Raw genomic sequence first — 20,746 nt, forward strand, 5'->3', positions numbered from 1 at the left:
TTCAATTTCACCCCTTCTACAAGTCTTGAGACAGGAATCCACCATCAATTCACCCACCAGTGAAATTATTATTTGTCTTCCAATAGCAGGTGTCAACCATCTAACAACCACACTCGCAAGTCTCATCTATTCCTTTCAGCTCCGGATACCTGACCTTCTTTTGACACACTAGCAGACCATTGAGACCAGGGAGCTATGACTTGAGGCTGGCTGTTATCACCTAGTGAAGAGACATCTGTGTCACTGTGTCTCTTCTCCCCAGATGCCCGGCGAGCTAGATGCCCCCTCCTCCACTGCTCTGAGTAGTTGGGGAGGTAGATGACATGTTGCTAGATAGCCTGCACAGTGCTCAGCGCCCAGGAATGTTACTGTAGTTGTGGTAAGCTGTCACTGGGCAGGAATTCAGTGACTGTTGTTAGCTGGTGCCTAGGCCTGGCTGTCAGCTATGCCACGCTGCTCAGTGGAGCGTGCCCGGACTGATAATGCAGCCATTGAGTAGGGTCACACCACCCACCCTCGCTGGAGTCAGAAAACATTTTCCCAACCAGCTGTGGCTTAACAGCTGTTAAAAGTAGGGAGACAAATTTTGATATGATCATCAAGTATGACAGCGCATGTTAAAGTGGCTGGTGGACTGAGTTTTATTTTCCCCAGGGGAAAGGCAGTGGATATTTTGTTAACACACTTTCTTAATATGTTAAATTGCATTTTGTTTATCATAGACTTGACCAATAGGCATTACTACAGTAGAATATTTTATTTACTTAGCCATTTCAGTCTGCCCTCGCCCTTTCGTCTTGCCCTTCTCTCCCTGTCTTTGTTGTCCTGCTGTTTGGGAGGCTTATTGTGTGATATACATTTTAATCATTTCATCATGCACTTGGTTGGCCGCAGGTGAGCATTAGATAGATGGAAGTTTATTAAAGGAGCACTGATCACTATCTGCCCCCTGAAAATGGCCTTATTGATTTTGTTCACAGGGGGGTATAACAGCCTGAAGGTGCAGACTGTGTTTGAAGCTTGAGTTGTCGATCATTTGCACAAACTGCTTTAGCTCTCTGTTGGGGTAAAATGGTCAGAATCTGTGTAAGATCTTTGTTGTACAATTTTGATAGGGCAGTTTCCCCCTGCTCTTTTTCTTTAACCAAGCAGTGCTCCATTGAGTTTGAAATGAATCTCTAAATGTGCTTTGCGAACGCGTTTTCTTTACTATTATAATGATGAAAGTTGTTTATAATCAAAAGAGTATTTAACTATTTTTATATTATCACTCAAAAGTAACTTTTTCAGAAAAAGTAATATAGGATATTTACATTATGGCGTCGTATTCTTCCTTGATGTTGCTGAAGATCTTTTTCTGTCCATTGTATTAGTGAACTAATATCTTTTTGTTCTAGTGTATGTGTCTAGTGTATTATTTTATGCCCTCGAATGTCAGGTTGGGCTGTTAAAAAATTATAAAAGGCATCTTCTCTTCTTAATATTTAAGACCGAAGTAGTGAAATTGTTGAAAGAAAACATAAACTCCATTACGAGTGCTAGAGGGCATTCACAGTCCTGACATGGCAATGGGGTAGTCTTCACAGGTTGTCAGTTTACTCACTCCAAGGAGGGAGCTCTATTGATGGGTTGATATTGATGTTTCAATTAAACTCAGTTATTCAAACCTATTTCCCCCCCAACAGTAAGTCCAATTGTTCCTGTGGCTTTGCAGCTTTAGCTTGCCACAGATTAATATTTGATGAATAAAAAATCATTTAGGTTATCGTTGAAGGCTTTACTACCACTGAACTTGGTTGGATTCACCAACAGACATAAATCCATGTAAATGTGATAAATGCTGCTGTTGAGTTTGATTTTAAAATGCTAAGTGATATTATGTGGTGACATGCACACAAAGTCTGGGTAAATTTGAACATGGATGGAAGCTCTGGATGGGGCAAATTACACCAAAGACATATCTGCTTGGGTTGAAAATGTTTCAGCTTGAGTGAAAATGTGTAGTTATTCTGAGTTGCACTTGCATGACTCACTGAATGTAAGGCAGCAGGGGCAGAAAGGAGAAGGTCTGAAGTAAAAGAAAAGAAAGTGCAGTTCCTGATGAGTTTGGAAATCAGGCTGTCTGAGTTGTCACACATACAGCCGCCTCTTGTTCAGTCAGTTTGGGAACTCAGTGACTGCTTGTGGCCACAGCTCGGCCTTTGAATACATTCCAGAGGTCTAAGCCAAGAAGTCACTTCACTTTGTGTCTAAATACAGCTTGCTCGTTATCTCAGAGTGAGAGAGAGTACACTGATGCTTTGACTTCGTAAAAATACAATTTACAGCAGTCACTCCACACTGCTCACGCAGCCAGTTTATAGGATTTAGTTGATTCTGTGATTAATTTTTCAGTGTTGCAGGTTTGTTTCATAATATATCACACTACAGCATTCTGTTACATCTCTATTGGCAACCTACTGTTTAAACCATCCGTGATTAGCTAAACTGCTTAGGCTACTCTGTATAGGGTCAAGGTGGTTGGAGTCTGTTCTGGCAAAGAAGTACACTGTCTATGAAAGCACTTCTCTCTACGTAGTGGTGCCAGAAAAATACAGCTGCTCCCTAAATACACGTTGTCACAGTAAAAGTATTTAGCATGATGGTATCAACTGACTGCGAACAAACTGCTGCTAAATTAATTTTCAGACATCTTTTTTTCCAGAGCACACTTCATCGGTGTAAGAAAATTATTCATGTTGCTGCTTGTCATCCTTTATCGTTTTTTTTTGTCAGTCTCTATGAAGCCATACCACATCATAGAAAAGTGGACAAGATAAGTACTTGTCTTTTTGTTGGTCTTGGAGCTGTAAAACAGCTACAGCAATCATTTTTTAGGGTTTGAATTTGGCTGTGCCTCCACTGAAATAAACTTTACGGATTGTTCATAATGTGAGCGTACAAAGTCTATTTGTGTGCCCAGTCAACTGTGTAGGCCCAGCCAATGTAGCAAAGCATGGTGCTGGACAACCCAGACAGTAAGCCTTTTGTCATGGCTTTGACCTCTGTCTTTTTTAGAGGACTGTGTGTGCATGCCAGTTTCCAAGCAGAAATTATTACTGGACACTGGAGGGATGTAGGTGTCTGTGTGTGTATATCTCGCTGTTGGCCCTAGTCGAGCAAGACGCACCAGACTGTTGCATCTTTCCTGCACACTGTTCTGAAACTGACCGTGACTGCTCTCAGACGGCTTCTGTTGACTGCTTGACAACTACTATCACTGGTGCTTCTACCACTGCTATTACCACCATCACTGTTATTACTGGTGCGATGGGCTAATTTTGCTACCACTGCTATTACTACAACTGCTTATATAGGTTAAATCTGTTGAAACCAGTAATAGTCTTGAAACAGGTTTTATAAATAAGGCATTTTCTCTAACTTAATAGAGAACAGGGGGAGGCAGTTAGTTGCAGTGAAAAGCAATGCATTTATGTTATAATCAACATTGGCCTAGTTTTTCATATCACAACCTGTCAGTAAGGTATGCTCCCAAGAAATTAAAATGTTAAGAAGTAGAGGGTATGGCAATGGTTACTGTATTCATCGCAAAGAGTTTTAAAACTGTTTCTTCTTTTCTGTCTCCTCGCCCACCATGGATTAAATGCACTTTGTTGTGTTATGAAAGCTAGTCCACGGTGGTCAGAACACTTGATGGTTTTGAACAGTTACTGGTTTAAAAGTCTGCATTTGATTGAGGTTTTGGGGTAGAGTTTAAACTTTACAGTTACAGCAAAGGTTTTGTTTTGTCCCTCATTCTCAGGTGAGTCAATGCGCCAGGCTTCTGGAGAATTTGCAGAAGACCCCTGTTCCTCTGTGAAGAGGGGCAATATGGTTCGCGCTGCCAGAGCCCTGTTGTCGGCGGTCACACATCTGTTGGTGCTGGCAGACATGTCTGATGTCTACAAACTTCTAGTGCAACTTAAACTGGTGAGATATTTTGCATTTTCTGCATGTTGCACATAAATGGAGTAATAATAATTAAAAAAAAGGTAATGAATTCATAAACAGAAATTTATAATTTATTTGGTTAAATGGGCTCTATGCACAGCTCCACTACTTCTGAACTTGTTTCCTGTTACATTATTGGACAAACTGATTAATCCAGGTGTGTTTGACCATTGTGACTACTCAGACACACCTGGATTAATCAGTTTGTCCAATAATGTAAAACAGGAAACAAATGAGCAGCATTAAGTTCAGGAAGTAATGGAGCTGTGCAAAGAGCCCATTCCACATAAATGTATCAAAACCAATACGAGTCCGGTCTATAAATATGATTTCACTCTAAAATGACACGCTGATTATTCTGTTTCTTACAATTTGATAATTTGCAGTGAAGTATTGTGTGAACTAGTGTGTAACCTTTTCCATGTACCCTGCTCAGGTGGAAGACAATCTGGTCAAAGTGCGTAATGCAGGAACAGAGCAGGACCTGGGAATCCAATATAAGGCACTGATACCAGAGGTGGACAAGCTGAACATCATGGCTGCAAAAAGACAGCAGGTAATTCACAGTTGGCAAAAAACAAGACATAAGGTCAGAGTGTGGGAGCAGATGAATCCTGTGGATTTATTTGGGATGAGAAGTTGTCTGGTACCTGAATGTTAATGGTCTTATTTTCCATAACACGTGACATAACAAATGCTAGTAAACCAAAAGCAAGAAACAAACCCAGAGAAGAGTTCCCCATGCTTTGTCTGGACTGTAAGATGCAGTAAGCATGAAGAATCTGGACATGAACAATCAATTACCAGTTGCAGTAAAGTGGGCTCAGTGTGCAGTAGCATACAGGCTTGACAAAAATATGACAAAACCCATTTCCTTGTGATATGAAATGGCACCTCCATCGTTTTTCTCTCCTACGTGGTATAAAGAGTAGTCAACCAGGCATTTCAGGAGGCATCCTCTTTTTAAATGTGAAATGTGATTTTATACACCCTAGTTAACTATTTTTTGTTAACTACATGTTGTTCACAGCCTCATTAATTTAATAATAAAATCATTTTAATTAATTACAAAAACCTTATAAGTAGGACCTTGTTCTGAATTGAAAGTATAGAAGAGCATTGAGAATATACATTGGCCAGCCACTTGTAGGTCAAATTGTGACTTTAGATAATACAATCATAATTACAACTTTGTGGTGATAATTGTATCACCACACATAACATTACAGCAGTATTTGATTTTTATCTCATGTTAGTTTCAAGCTCCTCACACCAGCTTTCTCCACTGCTGCCCCACTGACACACTTGGCTGCCCCCACTCCTGATAAGATTTGTAGGATCTATGTACAATGTACAACCTTGATTCAGACAAAGTTAGATGACGAATACAGGGTTTCCAGCTTTCATATAGTACTGGAAAAATATTTGAATGATGTAATTGCATCAAGTCAAAAAAGTTGAAGCAGATTCATGCTTCAAAAGCACTTGATTAACATGCATAAGTGGAAAATCCACCCCAAGACAAGACAGTCCTTCTCCATATTTCCCCTCTTTAAATGGAAAACTTGCCAAAGTGATCACTGATGATTTTGTGAGCAAATTACTTTTACTTGTAATTGCACTTTTTTATGGATAGCAAAATGTGTTTAAGCAAAGTGAATGCAGGAAGTAATGGGGCTTAAAGACGTTTTTTTTCCTCGGAGCATGTCTCAAGCAGTAGAGTAAAAAAAGCCTTGGGAGTGTTCCATTTGAAGCAGAGATTTTCATTTTGTGTATGCAAGCAGGTTTTTTTAACACTATAAATCTATGCCAGCGATCACTATCTCCTCTCCTCCCTCCTATGAAGATGTAATTGCAATATAATGCTGAGGTCTGAATAGCAACGCATTAAATTGCAAAGGCATATTATAATGGCCTGATTATGACTGTGTTGTGTTACCGCAGGGGACAGAAATAAATCTGGGTCATCCAGAACAAACTCTGTCACACTTAGTGTCTCCATAAGGGCATGACAGGCCCATTTTGAATCCAAAGTACATTACCACCCCGCCCCCTTTAGGTATTCTGTCTTCCAGTTTAACCCTTGATTTTTTCCCCCCATCCTTTTCTTCATTGCTTTTTATCTCATTATGCTAGGAACTAAAGGATGTCCACCACAAAGACCAAATGGCTGCTGCTCGTGGGGTTCTGCAGAGGAACATCCCCATGCTGTACACAGCATCCCGCGCCTGCCTGCAGCACCCTGACGTGGCAGCGTACAAGGCTAACCGTGACCTGATCTACAAGCAGCTGCAGCATGCGGTCTCTGGCATCTCCAACGCCGCCCAGGCAACTGCCACTGAGGACTCGGCTCTCAATCAGCCAGCAGGAGGTGGAGAGCTGGCCTATGCCCTCAACAATTTTGATGTAAGTCAAATGAGTAGTATACGAATCACAGCAAGATCGATTAATAACATAAACTTGAAGATCATATTTCCTCAGCAACAGTAAGGCACAGCTCCAAATGTATATTAAAAATATTTATTTACTAATAGAGATGGACGAGGACCATTTTGGAAAGGGTATAGTTGGGTCACATTTTTGGTTCATAGACTAAGCCATCTGAATCATAAAATGACCAAACCCCTTTAAGGGCTTTGGGTTGAGGTGGAAATTAGGTTGAGATATGTGTACAAATTGGGACATGGCTTTAGGGTACATTGAATATGATTATGAGTCACTACTACTTCATTCCTTGATTTGCTTCTATCTCTCTGTCAAATGGAGGGATTTGTATTCCTCTCGCTTTCAGATAGAAACCCCTTGTCATGCTGAGTGCCGCTGAGCTTTGCTCAACTGTTGATTGGTTTGTTTGTTATTTATGTTTTATATACTTAATAGAAAGAAAATTAAGACCTTATTCAATAAAAGATTGCTCAATGATCATTGAAAATATATCACTATAAAGATATATACATGTGACATTAGTCATCATAATATTGACATGAAACAACATCAGGATAACAGCTGGATATAATCATGTAATCATCTCAATGCTGCCTGTAGTGATAAAGACAAAGACGATTAACCTGATTTTTCTTAAATTTGTTTTGTGCTGCCACTGACTTCTGTCAGACTTTCAAAGAACCTTTTTAGTTACAGGAGATTGTTCATATTCAGGCAGTTTCCAAAGACGCTGAACAGATCCTCAATAATGAAGAACAAGTTTCATTGTGTGCTGTCTTTTGCTAGACTAGGCACTCATCTTGTGTTAAGTCATTGTTTAGTCATTTAGCAAGTAGCATTGTATAAGAAGGCATTCAGAAAAAAACAGGGCTGACGTTAAAAGTATGGACCAGAAAGTCCAATTTGAGTAGTAAATAAATGTGCTCAAATATTTAATATACCATGATTCAGGCTCCACACTGGTTTGCAATGCTGAAAGACGCAATTCAGCAATTCGAGAACCACCAACATTGGCACGTAAAACCAGAGGTTTCCTTAATGCGGGTAAACTCATTAAAAAGTTGATGATTGACTCCTCACACAGCCAGATGAGTTTACCTTTTGTTGCCTTTGTTAAATTGTTTTGAACTTTTATTTAACCTGGAGCGCTGTTGACACCTAATCTTATTTTCAAGAGGGGCCTGGTGTGTGTCAATCACAGGCCCCCATGCTTTTCTCTGTCCGTGTCAGCAGAAATTCTTAGGCCCATCTTTAGCATCTCCATATGAGTCAGTAGCTCTTAGCAAGGGCAATGAAAAAATAATTAAACTAAGCTTTTAAGTAGCAAAATGTAGTACCGTATTTTCCGGACTATAAGTCGTGCTTTTTTTTTGTTTTTTTTGACTGGCCATGCAACCTATATTTAGAAGCGACTTATTATATATCAAACATATACGCCATGTCGTCTATGACGCTGTACAGTGTGCCGACGTTCTCGCTAAATCTGGCGACTTTCCAACCCCTCTTGGCAACTTTTTTTGTCGAAAGTGACTAGTAGGGGTGTCACGATTCTCCAAATCCTCGATTCGATTTGATTTTCGATTTTAGGGTCACGATTCAATTCGATTCTCGATTTTCTTTTCTTTTTCTTACAGCACAGACGCCTATGCTATTTTCAGACTAGTCTACGATCATTGGTTTTATTCATCAAATGTTGTACAGTAAATCTTATTTCAAAAGATGGGATACATATAAGTGATGCAATTTCCATAATGTGTCACATTAGGCACTAATGGTCACATTTAAATAATTTCTTGACAATATAAAGGTAACATGCCCCCAAAAATCATGATCCAGGGGCCAAAATTGCCCCAAAGGTTTTGAAACAAATATATTTATATCTTTACATTATCATAATGTCAATCATAATTATCATAATTTTCATTAATTTACCGTCGTGTCTCATTATTCTCCTGATGTCGGCGTAATGTAAACGAGATTGCGCTGATACGGAGAGTCATGTGACAGACAGCGGGGCAGAGCTGCAGCTGCTGTGCTGCCATGGACCTGATGATCAGGTCCTGATCAGACTGGCGCTGGCCCACAGTCAATCAGTCCCAGATCCTCCACCGTCACCAGATCCCCCGAAAGCCCCCGCAAATAATACATCGACAAAAAGTGGCAAGTTGCACCTTTTCGTCGGCTTATTATTTGCGGGTTTTTTTTTTTTTTTTTTTTTAATCTTATAACGTCTAACATGCGGCTCTCAGTGCTTGTCGGTGTTGTGTAGTTGGAGCTGTGTCTCCCTCCTGTTTCCCAGGTAGGGGGACAATAACCCACCAGGGCTGGGTGATAAAACGCTATAAATTGTGAAATAACTTTTCTTCGATAGAAATATGAGACGTGGTCGATAGTTTTCATTCATCCATGTTTTGGCAAATAGCCAATTATATTGAGAGTTGCGCCGTGCCGAACCAATCATGTGGCTGGAATAGAGCCAGTCAACATGTGCATTTGTTTGGGTTGCTGCAGACGTGCACAGCAGCTGACACCGCCGGTAAAAAAAAAAAAAAAAAAAGAGAGAGCAAGGGAGAGAGAGAATGAGTGAGTGTTGTCTCGAAATAAAAAGTAAAGGAGAACTCGGACCAGTGACTGACAAGAGGCTTGGTGCGCAATGGGGACAACGGGCAGTTGTAGCTTTGCGGGCAGGCGGGCGGGCGGGCGGGGGGGGGAGATCGTCGATCCTCTCTTTGACTTCGATGCTCGAGATCGTGACGTAATTTCGATCGATTTCGATAAAAAATCGAAATCGTGACACCCCTAGCGACTAGCGACAAATCTAGCAACTTTTCTCGGTGTTGTTACAAACGTTTCTGGTTTGGACACTCCGACGTCAACGAGCAGCCCGTGCTGCCGTGAGCCCCGCCCCCGTTCCAAAGCACTCACCGGTGGTCAGCCTCACAATAGTGTCACGGAGCTGTCCCCGCTGCGATCAGAGACCCGCACCGCTCTGTTTTTCTTTCTTTCTTTCTTTTTTTCTTTCTTTCTTTCTTTCTTTCTTTCTTTCTTTCTTTCTTTCTTTTTTTTTGTCCCGGCCCTATTTGGTGCCGGCCGGCGTTTATTTGTTCATGTAAACAAAGCCCCGGCCTTTATACGGGACCCGGCTATTAATTAAATGTTTCAAAAATAACTTGTAGACCGATGCGACTTATATATGTTTTTTTCCTCTTCATGATGTATTTTTTGACAGATGTGACTAATACTTCGGTGCGACATATAGTCCGGAAAATAGGGTAATTAAAACAGCAAATTCTTATTTTTAGGGCAAGAGTAGTTTGGCAAAACTAAGAGAAATTCTGTGCACTTATTGCTTTGGCCTCCTAATATTTTTGTTTTTTGTAAGGACTGGGAATTTATATTGAATTGTTGAAAGCTATAAAAGCATAGCATCCAAATGATGGATGGTAAGCCAATTGATTAATGTACATTGAATAAGTGTTCACAAGGTATCTGATCTGTTGCATCAGTGATCATTTGAGAGCTAACTGTGCAGAAAGTCGCTCCCCAAAAAACTTCACTGCAGACCTTTTTCAGATGAGCTCCTTTCTGATGCTCAATTTCAAGTGCAATTCAAAATTAGCACATGACTCACCCCCCCACCCCCCACCCCAATTCTCTCTCTCGCTCTCTGTCTTCTCCTGTGTCTCTCTCTCATGTGCCTGTTGCCATGGTGATATGACACGCAAGCAGAGGAGGTCAGATGAGACGGAATGGAGGGGGCTGGAGGTGGCTGTGACGGAGGCCTAATAAAACGCAGCTCTAACAGCTGAATTGTTGAATGTTTTGTTGCAAGGCATCTTTAGAGTTCATTTGTCACTGAGGCAGTAGTCTTTATTTGTCTCTTTTTGATTTTGATGCCACAAGCTTCATGGTGACACCTTAACCCGCTGCAGTACCTCTCCAGCATGTCAACTAGTTGCCTCTCTCAGCAGGCCTGCCCCTGTGAAATCAGACATTTAAGTGTCCTCGCTCATCCTTCAGATATAGAAGAGAGGAGAGTGGGTTGCTGTAACACTTCTTTGACTCAAATGAAAGGTAGTAAAAAGTAGCAGAGGGAGCACAAGAGCGAATTTCATATACATGTAAGATACGAGTAAAAAGGCCTGGTATTCTTTTGAATTTTTTACACCATAAAAGTTGTTGCATTAAACAGAGGAACCTTGGAAGACCAATGCACATGTCAGAATAGCATTTTTCATTTTTTTGACCGTAGAATTTTGATTTAGAAATCATATACCATATTTCCTGTTTCCATGCTCTTGCTTATGGTTAGTTATTTTAGCTGCCTCAGTTGTTAATTGATTTAAATTGAGTGATTAAAAAATTATTTTTATTACAGAAAAGGCAGTGAAAGCATGTTGTTCCATTTTCCTTTTTCATAGACTTGTTTGATTTAAAAAAAAAATCATCCTGTTTAATGACTTAATGAGACATATAATGATAGTTTTTAAATTATTTTTATGTCTCTTTATTTGAAGGCACACAGAGGGAGCGCACACCAGGGCTGATGAGGTGCCGACAATGGAAGCAGAACTGACTTTTTAAAAAAAAGTGAAGTTCCACACTTTTGACATCGTAGCTATGAGTGTGTGACTTCACTTTTTTTAAGCATGTCTCTTTATTTGCCATACTAGATTGTCAACATTTCTTTTTAAGTGCAGTTTCTCTGAATTGAAGACAAAAGTGACTGCATCTTATGTCCTTGCTATCGTTAGTCAAGTGTTAGGGTCAAGAAATGTTGCATTCCTTCATCACAGTACTCTCGTTCCAGTCCTTCTAATTCTGTTTTAAGGATGTGGCCACTGTGATACAGTTTCTGAAACATGTTACTGGCCTACAGACATGAAAAAGACAGCTTGGCGCATTCCTCCCTTTAGGTTTTCCAGCCGGACTGTCAGTCTGTCAAATCTGCCCTCCCCTTGCCCGCCAGATTTCTCTCTTTGGGCTTGGAGTGGGAGACATCAGTGTACCATGATGACTTTTTAGATTTTTTTCCATGTGTAATTTTCCCGTCTGCCCCTTCCTTTCAGAAACAAATCATTGTGGACCCTCTGGCGTTCAGTGAGGAGCGTTTCCGTCCCTCCCTGGAGGAGCGCCTGGAGAGCATTATCAGTGGTGCTGCCCTTATGGCGGACTCCTCTTGCACACGTGATGACCGCAGGGAGCGCATCGTGGCTGAATGCAATTCTGTGCGCCAGGCTCTTCAGGACCTTCTGTCTGAGTACATGGGCAATGTAAGTCTTACCTTTTTTTATTAGGGCCACGGGCAATCGCACCGGGCACTGATCCCTACAGCTATGAAATAGCTGCAGGGACCAGTGCCCGGGCGAAGCCCGGGCACTACTGTTATTGTGTGGATTTTTTCCTAGTTAGTGTGACTGCTGAAGCAGTCACACTATTGTTCTTCTGTTTGGCCATTTTCTTCCGCCTTTTTACGGTCTTCTTCTAGTCCTTCATACTTTGTGCTATTTCAACAATTCATATATCAAAACGTGCAGCTTTTTTTGAACTTTATCGGCATTACTTTTCTCTTTTTAACTATTTATACTTTTTCAAATATTTAACTTTTTCACAAAAAATCTCACATTCATCAAAGTCTCAACCTCTCTTCTTCACAACTCCACTGTAGTGTAGGAGTTAGGGTGGATGCTTGCCAACCCTAAGGTCACTGGTTCGAATCCAAGGGAAGAATTCTTGTTATGTTATGCTCTCCTCCACTGCCTTCAATTGGTTACAGGTGTTTGTCATCTCCTTGATTACTCATACCAGTTTGCAGGACATCATCACATTACAATGAATGACAACAGTTTTGAAAGCAGTGTGCTCTCTGTAGCCGAGTGGCAGAGTAAAGGTTTAGTGATCATATGGTCATGGGTTCGATTCCTGCCTCAGTCTTTTCACTTCATTGCTTGACTTTTGATTCCAATTATTCAGCTGTCATTGGACAGTCTTTGATTCCTCATAGTATAAAGCTCATTGTAACTCAGGTTCTCTGTGGCCATATGGTTAGTGTGTTAGGTGTTGTGCTATTTCAACAATTCATATATCAAAACGTGCAGCTTTTTTTGAACTTTATCGGCATTACTTTTCTCTTTTTAACTATTTATACTTTTTCAAATATTTAACTTTTTCTGCAAATTAAACTCTAGACAAATTATTTTCTCCAGTTTTGTAGCCACACTTGTCTTCTGGCTAAAATTCTGGTCAAAAATGCAAAGAGACTTAGATAATAATTTTAAATATTTTTTAAATGCAGCTGCTCTCATTCAGCCCAATGCTGACAATTCTCCACAACTCTGTCTGAAACATGCTTATGTCTGTGCTCTCTGTGGCGAAGTGGCAGAGTAAAGGTTTATTGATCATGAGGTCATGGGTTCGATTCCTTACTTTTTTTTTTAAGCAGAAGCCAGTGATCCTCTTATCAAAGGTTTTCTTTACCCCTCACATACTGTCTCTGTCTGTAGTCTAGTGGTTAGCTTGCTGGTCTGGAGACCTGAAGGTTGCTGGTTCAATTCTTGCCTCAACAACAATTATAGTGAATTATTTTCCCAGTCGTCCTCTGTTGACTTCTGATAACTTGCTTCATGTTGAAACTGCTGCTCTCAGCCTGAAATTCACAGAAATTTTCATTCTAAGTCATTCAAGCTTGACTCTCAAGCTTTCTTGATGTTGACAGTGTGCAGATCATTAATAACAGACAACAGTCTCTGCAACTGTGTGTGCACCGTGGCCTAGAGGCAGAGTGGAAGTCTAATGACCATGAGGTTGTGGGTTCAATTCCGATCTTGGTCAAACATTTGTATGGTGATCACTGCTTGCACTATTTGCTAATTCTGCAACAGCGTTCAGTTGCTATCAGCAGTCACACCATTTCCATTCTTGGAAATGCTTTTTCTAGTTAGTGTGACTGCTGAAGCAGTCACACTATTGTTCTTCTGTTTGGCCATTTTCTTCCGCCTTTTTACGGTCTTCTTCTAGTCCTTCATACTTTGTGCTATTTCAACAATTCATATATCAAAACGTGCAGCTTTTTTTTAACTTTATCGGCATTACTTTTCTCTTTTTAACTATTTATACTTTTTCAAATATTTAACTTTTTCACAAAAAATCTCACATTCATCAAAGTCTCAACCTCTCTTCTTCACAACTCCGCTGTAGTGTAGGGGTTAGGGTAATTGCCTGCCAACCCTAAGGTCACTGGTTCGAATCCAAGGGAAGAATTCTTGTTATGTTATGTTCAATTCTGCTCTCCTCCCCCGCCTTCAATTGGTTACAGGTGTTTGTTATCTCCTTGATTACTCATACCAGTTTGCAGCACATCATCACATTACAATGAATGACAACAGTTTTGAAAGCAGTGTGCTCTCTGTAGCCGAGTGGCAGAGTAAAGGTTTAGTGATCATATGGTCATGGGTTCGATTCCTGCCTCAGTCTTTTCACTTCATTGCTTGACTTTTGATTCCAATTATTCAGCTGTCATTGGACAGTCTTTGATTCCTCATAGTATAAAGCTCATTGTAACTCAGGTTATCTGTGGCCATATGGTTAGTGTGTTAGGTGTTGTGCTATTTCAACAATTCATATATCAAAACGTGCAGCTTTTTTTGAACTTTATCGGCATTACTTTTCTCTTTTTAACTATTTATACTTTTTCAAATATTTAACTTTTTCTGCAAATTAAACTCTAGACAAATTATTTTCTCCAGTTTTGTAGCCACACTTGTCTTCTGGCTAAAATTCTGGTCAAAAATGCAAAGAGACTTAGATAATAATTTTAAATATTTTTTAAATGCAGCCAGGGAGCTCTCTGCTCTCATTCAGCCCAATGCTGAGAATTCTCCACAACTCTGTCTGAAACATGCTTATGTCTGTGCTCTCTGTGGCGAAGTGGCAGAGTAAAGGTTTATTGATCATGAGGTCATGGGTTCGATTCCTTACTTTTTTTTTTAAGCAGAAGCCAGTGATCCTCTTATCAAAGGTTTTCTTTACCCCTCACATACTGTCTCTGTCTGTAGCCTAGTGGTTAGCTTGCTGGTCTGGAGACCTGAAGGTTGCTGGTTCAAATCTTGCCTCAACAACAATTATAGTGAATTATTTTCCCAGTTGTCCTCTGTTGACTTCTGATAACTTGCTTCATGTTGAAACTGCTGCTCTCAGCCTGAAATTCACAGAAATTTTCATTCTAAGTCATTCAAGCTTGACTCTCAAGCTTTCTTGATGTCAGAGTGAGACAGTGTGCAGATCATTAACAGACAACAGTCTCTGCGACTGTGTGTGCACTGTGGCCTAGAGGCAGAGTGGAAGTCTAATGACCATGAGGTTGTGGGTTCGATTCTGACCTTGGTCAAACATTTGTATGGTGATCACTGCTTGCACTATTTGCTAATTCTGCAACAGCGTTCAGTTGCTATCAGCAGTCACACCATTTCCATTCTTGGAAATGCTTTTTCTAGTTATTTTTCCACTTCCGGCCAACTTTCGGTTCGCTACTAGTCCTGCAACTCGAAGAGTTGCAGGACAAATTATATATCAAAATGTGTGTCCTGATCGGGATTGGTGTGCTATTACTTTTCTCAACAGTGTACGAATTATTCGCGACGTAAGTCGCGATTTACTGCGCAAAATTTTTGCATGTAAGTCAATGGGACGGGCGGGAAAAAAAGAGCGAAAAAGACCAATCATTGGAGTTTAACAAAAGTCTACTGCTCAGGCATACTTTCACCTAGAGACTCCATTTAAACTTTAAACAGTAGACACAAGTCTTGTGTATTGTCGTATTACTCCACGTTTTGATAGGTCATATAGTTTTTGATCAATCCCTGATCAATGACCATGATCATTTTTGGAGAAATTATGAGTTTATAATGGGTGTGTATTGCATAGAATGTTCGTGTCAGAGTGCGTGACATCATCGGTTAGAGTGGGAGAGAGTGAAGAAACATTCTGTATTTTTTCTGGATAAACTGTGAGCACGGCCACAATTTACACTCTACAGACATAATTTTTTCAGAATTTGTAAGACAAACTTGTTATCTCTCATGTCATGTGCTCAAAATATCAGAGAGACTTACAGAACTTACAGAATCAGCCTCTGAGTGCGGCCACGTCTGTCCCTGCTCCTCATTGAGTCCAATACAAATATTTTCTGAGAGGAGCAGAACGGCCTGATGTTTTAAAACTGCCAGCGTCGCCAAAATATTTACTGTAGAAACACCAAATCGTACCGAAATTTTCAGTAAGTCCTTAGAGCAACGTTGATCTGTGTTTTGTTCTGATAGGAGTTACCGTTTTGTCATGCTAAGCCTAATTGTGAGGCCGGTTTAGAGGCAGAAAATGGCTGTTTTTCTCCACGTTTCTGTCTGTCTCAGCCTGCGGGGGCCCCTATCGCCGTGGTAACCTCTTTGATCCTCAGGCCAGGGCTCGTTAACTTCATAAACAATCCACCTGGCGCTCGTTTAAATGTTTATAAACACAGACACAGCTAAATCAGACTGACACAGGATGCAGCTACTAACTAACTATGTGTCAAGTCAGTCACACACACACACACAGACTCTAGAGCCAGCTTCATGTGATTACAGTCACACACACACACACACACACACACACACACACACACACACACACACACACACACACACACACACACAGGTAACCTAATGTGGTTACAGCTCCTCCATATCAGTGCTTATAGAAAGATGATCATGTGTCTGTCTGATCAGCTCTGTCTTGACCTTAAGATCGTGGGTTTGATTCCCATGTTGACAGAGATGGCACAACCCGCAGTAGCTCCCGTGGCCCATTCAAAATTTCCCGAGAGGAAATTTTCTAGTTTACTTTCTAATGCCGTTCTTTCAGCTGTGTATCCACAACAGCTCTCTTTCATGATCTTGATTCCATGATGGTCCACTAAATGCTGTGGGGAAATAAATCTATCTAGACATTCATCTTGTGTTCATTGTCATAAATCATCTAATATTGACTTGTGTGCTGGCCTGGGCAATAATACAACTACTGTCCTCACTTCACCTTTACTTATCCTGTGTTAAGAGAGTTAGTGGATTTGAGAACAAATGCAAATCTTTCTTTTAGGCCATTGTCTTTTTAATGGTGCAAGGCAATTTTATTTGTATAGCCCATTTTTACAAACAGTTTGTCTCAGAGGGCTTTGCATGGCATCATAACAACATCCTCTGTCCTTAGACCTTCACATCGGCTGAGGAAAAACTCCTGGAAACCCTTTTAACAGGAAAAAATTAGAGAAACCTCTCGCCATAACATGATTAACTCATGGAAAACAAATGTGTCAATTTGCAAGAAAGTAAATTGAATGGTGAAATCAGTAGCATGTAATTTTTTGATCAGATGTTTGTAGTTAACTCATAAATCGACTCTGAAAATTTAAATTTAGTCATTTTTATCTTGTTCAATGCTCAAAAAGTTATTATTCAAAAGGCAATGAATAGGTTCTTTTGGTTTAACTTATCATGATGAAGTAAATGTTGATGGCACAATGCAATGACTAAAGAATAATGACACCATCGTCATTCAGATCGGTTCCTTATAAGCTCCACTCTCACTATGGAGTTTTTTCTGCCACTGGGTACAAAGTCCCCTGGGGGAAAAGCCTTGATTTACAGCACAAAGGAAGTATGCCTGCTATTGTTCAACCTAAACAGGAAGAGGATAGTGGTTTGGGGGTTTTCCTCGAGGGTTGCTCTTGCTGGAAAAATCTTGTCGTTTTCCGCTGTTTTGCTAACCCTCCTCCCGGCCAAGTGCATTGGTTTTCAACGAAGAATCAACTAATAGAGTGGTAGAAAACGTTATATGATGTTACATGTATATTTGTGTAGTTTAATCTGTCATAAACAAGAGATTATGGGTAGGGCTGACCCGATTATCATATTTTGATAATCGAAGCTTCGCGGACATAAAATCGTTTTTAATCGAAGCTTCGGCGGCCGGTTTCCAGGATGCCAAGTAGCCTACTCATTTTAATGTAACAATTGCCGATGAGAACCGGTGTCAAAAAGGAGGAAAAAAAGTCGATCACGGACTTTCATGATCGATTACCATGGCAACGAACGAAGCTTCGAAGCTTCAAATTTTTTGGGTCAGCCCTAATTACGGGTTACGGGCCACGTTTGTGTCGCTGTGTGCAGAGATGAGAGCTTGGACACTAGGTTGGCGGCCCCAATCTTACAGTGTTGGTTTTCAACCAACCACAATGTTGATTTTTAAGCCATTTATTAAACCAACACAATTACTCCAAAGTAGGGCTGCCACAAACGATTATTTTGATAGTCGACTAGTCACCGACTATTTTTTTCGATTAGTCGACTAATCGGATCATACGTAAATTGAATGCAAAGCATACAGATTATCGCACCAGCATGCAGCTGCTCTTATATACCATCATTAGCTTTCAGCTTGAAGTGTTTAAGGTATATGCTAACTAAAAATAAAGACAATTAAGATGATAGTTCATTAAACTTTTAATGAAATATGCAGCTTTAACTGTAGCATAAAGTGCAAACAGCTGAGTAAAATAAGGATAAGGCACTGGCCTAAACAACACCAAAATAAATACTTAAGGTTTTTTAGGTTTTTCTTTCCTTCATTTGTCTCTGGCATTAAACATAGCTACATTTAAATAAAATGAGGTAGACACCTGAAACTAAGGAATTATTCACAATAATAAAGTTTTGGTAGGCTTATCATTCAAATATAACTTGCTCAGTGTAAATAATAGTCGTTCTGTTAAAAAAAATCGAATAGTTTATAAGACAATCGTCTTGTCTGAAAAAAATTAAATGTTCCCTTTTTACTGTCACAGAGGGAGAAACATGGAAAGACTCCACCAGAAAGTTCTGTGTGAAACTCTGTCAAATGAAAACAAGTGAAACTGAGGTGCAGCTCAAACTCTGCAAGGTGCAGACTGTGATGAGAAGCTACCGGAAAATATTGACGTAGTTTTACGCCGGGAGAGAAGACTTGCTCGTTAAGATGAGCGCTCATTACGTGACCAGGACGCTGTGACCAGACGCGGTAACGTTCTAGTTCTCCAACACAGAGTCTCAAAGTCCGCGATTTTATTTTTAAATGACGAACGGCTGTTTTTCAGTCCGTGATTTAAAACGGTGGCGCGGCGGTACCGCTCCTAGTAGCGCTTCTCATTTAAAATGACACAGAGAGAGAGAGAGAGAGAGAGAGAGAGAGAGAGGGTGAGGAGCGGTGGTGGCGGCGGCGGCGACGGGGGGGCGGGGCTTCACCGGTGCCGCTTGATGAGGGACAAGACAGGTAGAGAGAGAAAAGAGAGAGAACACCTATGTGTACTGAGTGAGTGAGTGAGTGCACGTGTGTATGTGTGTGTGGTGGGCGGCTGCGGCGGTGGGTGCGTGTGTGGAAGGTGCGGCAGCAGTTTTGAGAGAAAAACAAAATTAAAAAAACAAACAAACAACGACGCATCGACTATTAAATTAGTTGTCGACGATTTTAATAGTCGACGTAGTCGTGACTAGTCGACTAATCGTGGCAGCCCTACTCCAAAGCTGTTTAATTAAGGCAAAGATATAGCATAGTTAAGATATAAATCCTGCATAGTTCCCCTTTCACGACCGGATCGTCTGACGGGGGGGGGGTCATAAAAATGACTGGCAATATTTCCCTTGTTGCTTTAATGAGATGGAGAACAATAGCTAATTTCAGTGTAATTCAGTGTAACTTCTGCTGTTATCACAAGGACAGAGGAGACAGAGCATGGATGTACTAAAATCTGGCAGTGAGTGGGACTGCTCATTAACATTGTTACATCTCTTTGGGAAGAGAACAGATAATATGTTGTTTTTGGAGAGAGGGATCACTTTACACCTTTTCAAGTTGAAATGCGTCTCAAACCGCAAATGTAGGTGGTTTCAGTTTTTGGTATTTAATGAGTTGTAAATACCTCTTGGATTCATTTATACATAGCTTTTTTTGAGATTGGTTGGCTGTCTGGCCCACCCAAGACACATGAATGGAAGTGTTAAGTGGGGTCTGCTTAAACTTTTCTCTGTTTTAGCAGCTTGTCTGTTTCATTTGTGGAATATTACAACAATCCTGTGGCTAGGATAGGAAGGGGCGTCTGGTCTGGTAGATCATGTACACAACAGTGTTCCACCTTAGCACCAGTATTTCAACAACACTAATGTTACAAATTGAATTTTAATGAACTGTGCGTTTTGTTGCATCAAATACTTACCTGCTTTAACATGAAAATGCGGATGCTCATTTAAGCATGCCTGGCTAACCGACTTTTTAGTAACTAGTAGCCTAATGTCATGTCAATATAGCAAATGTGACAGGAGTAGTTAGTACTTCTGCATGACTGAGAATTGGGAAATGGCCTATGTTTGCCTGCTTAATAAGGTGAGCAAATTAATGTGCTATATGCACCCAGTGTGCACTGTGTCTTCTTGGCCCTTGGCCTAATGCTCCGTACTATGTCACTGACATCTGTTAAGTAGCTTTTGAGAGATTCTACAAAGTAACTAAGGCAGAGATAATGTGTGCATATCAAGGTTGTACTTGGATATTTAAGATCCACTTTAATACCCATAGAGTTTGGGAACTTATGACAAGTTTTGAAGTAACTGCTGACTGTTGATACCTATCAAACACATTTTTGTTTTGTGTTTAAATATGTTTTCATAAACAAAATCAACAGACTTGGTTTGCATATCATTCTCTCTTGGTGCTGTCCTGTCCATGCTCAGGCATAACAACTGTTGTTTGCTTCCATTGCTCATCCAGAACACTGCCAGTTTATTTTAGGGTTCAGGCCAATCATGCAACATCTCTGGTTTGCTTCAAAGAAGTTTTCTACTTCAGTGGACTCCTCCATGACTTGAGGACTCAGATTTACAGAGGAACACATCTCATCACCACAGTAATGATAAGTGGACATGACAGGGATTTGGCTACACATTTGACCAGATGAAGGAAACAGATGAGCAGCATAATATATCATTGTCCACCTTGTGCATTTAATGGCCTACTATATTGCCTCAGAGGACTGTGGTTGATATGTAGTGAGCATAGTAAGATGGCTGGTGTTCCAACCTGATGCTTTAAACCGGTGGTAAACACTGTGACAGATAGTCTGGCTGTGTCTGTGATTAAGCTTGACAGACTAAACAAACACCACACTGGCTTGTTGGAGATGTTTCTGTCATTCTAAGGCAGAGCTTCAGAGGTGTAAAGAAATATGTAACTCACACAGGAAAGAAAATAG

The 20,746-nt window shown here is 40.5% G+C and overlaps 1 protein-coding gene across 2 annotated transcripts in view; it reads left to right on the forward strand.

Moving 5' to 3' along the window:
- The window catches only part of ctnna1 (catenin (cadherin-associated protein), alpha 1), an 82,901-nt gene that overhangs the window by 4,039 nt on the left and 58,116 nt on the right, over nt 1–20,746 (forward strand). For both annotated transcript variants that reach the window (XM_085790205.1, XM_085790206.1), the window contains exons 4-7: nt 3,803–3,969; nt 4,427–4,546; nt 6,127–6,396; nt 11,505–11,708. In XM_085790205.1, coding sequence (XP_085646331.1) covers nt 3,803–3,969; nt 4,427–4,546; nt 6,127–6,396; nt 11,505–11,708 — 761 coding nt within the window. The remainder of the gene's footprint in view (nt 1–3,802; nt 3,970–4,426; nt 4,547–6,126; nt 6,397–11,504; nt 11,709–20,746) is intronic.

This window comes from Trachurus japonicus, chromosome 10, assembly GCF_045865225.1.
Source record: "Trachurus japonicus isolate A0001 chromosome 10, Traja_1.0".
NCBI lineage: Eukaryota > Metazoa > Chordata > Actinopteri > Carangiformes > Carangidae > Trachurus > Trachurus japonicus.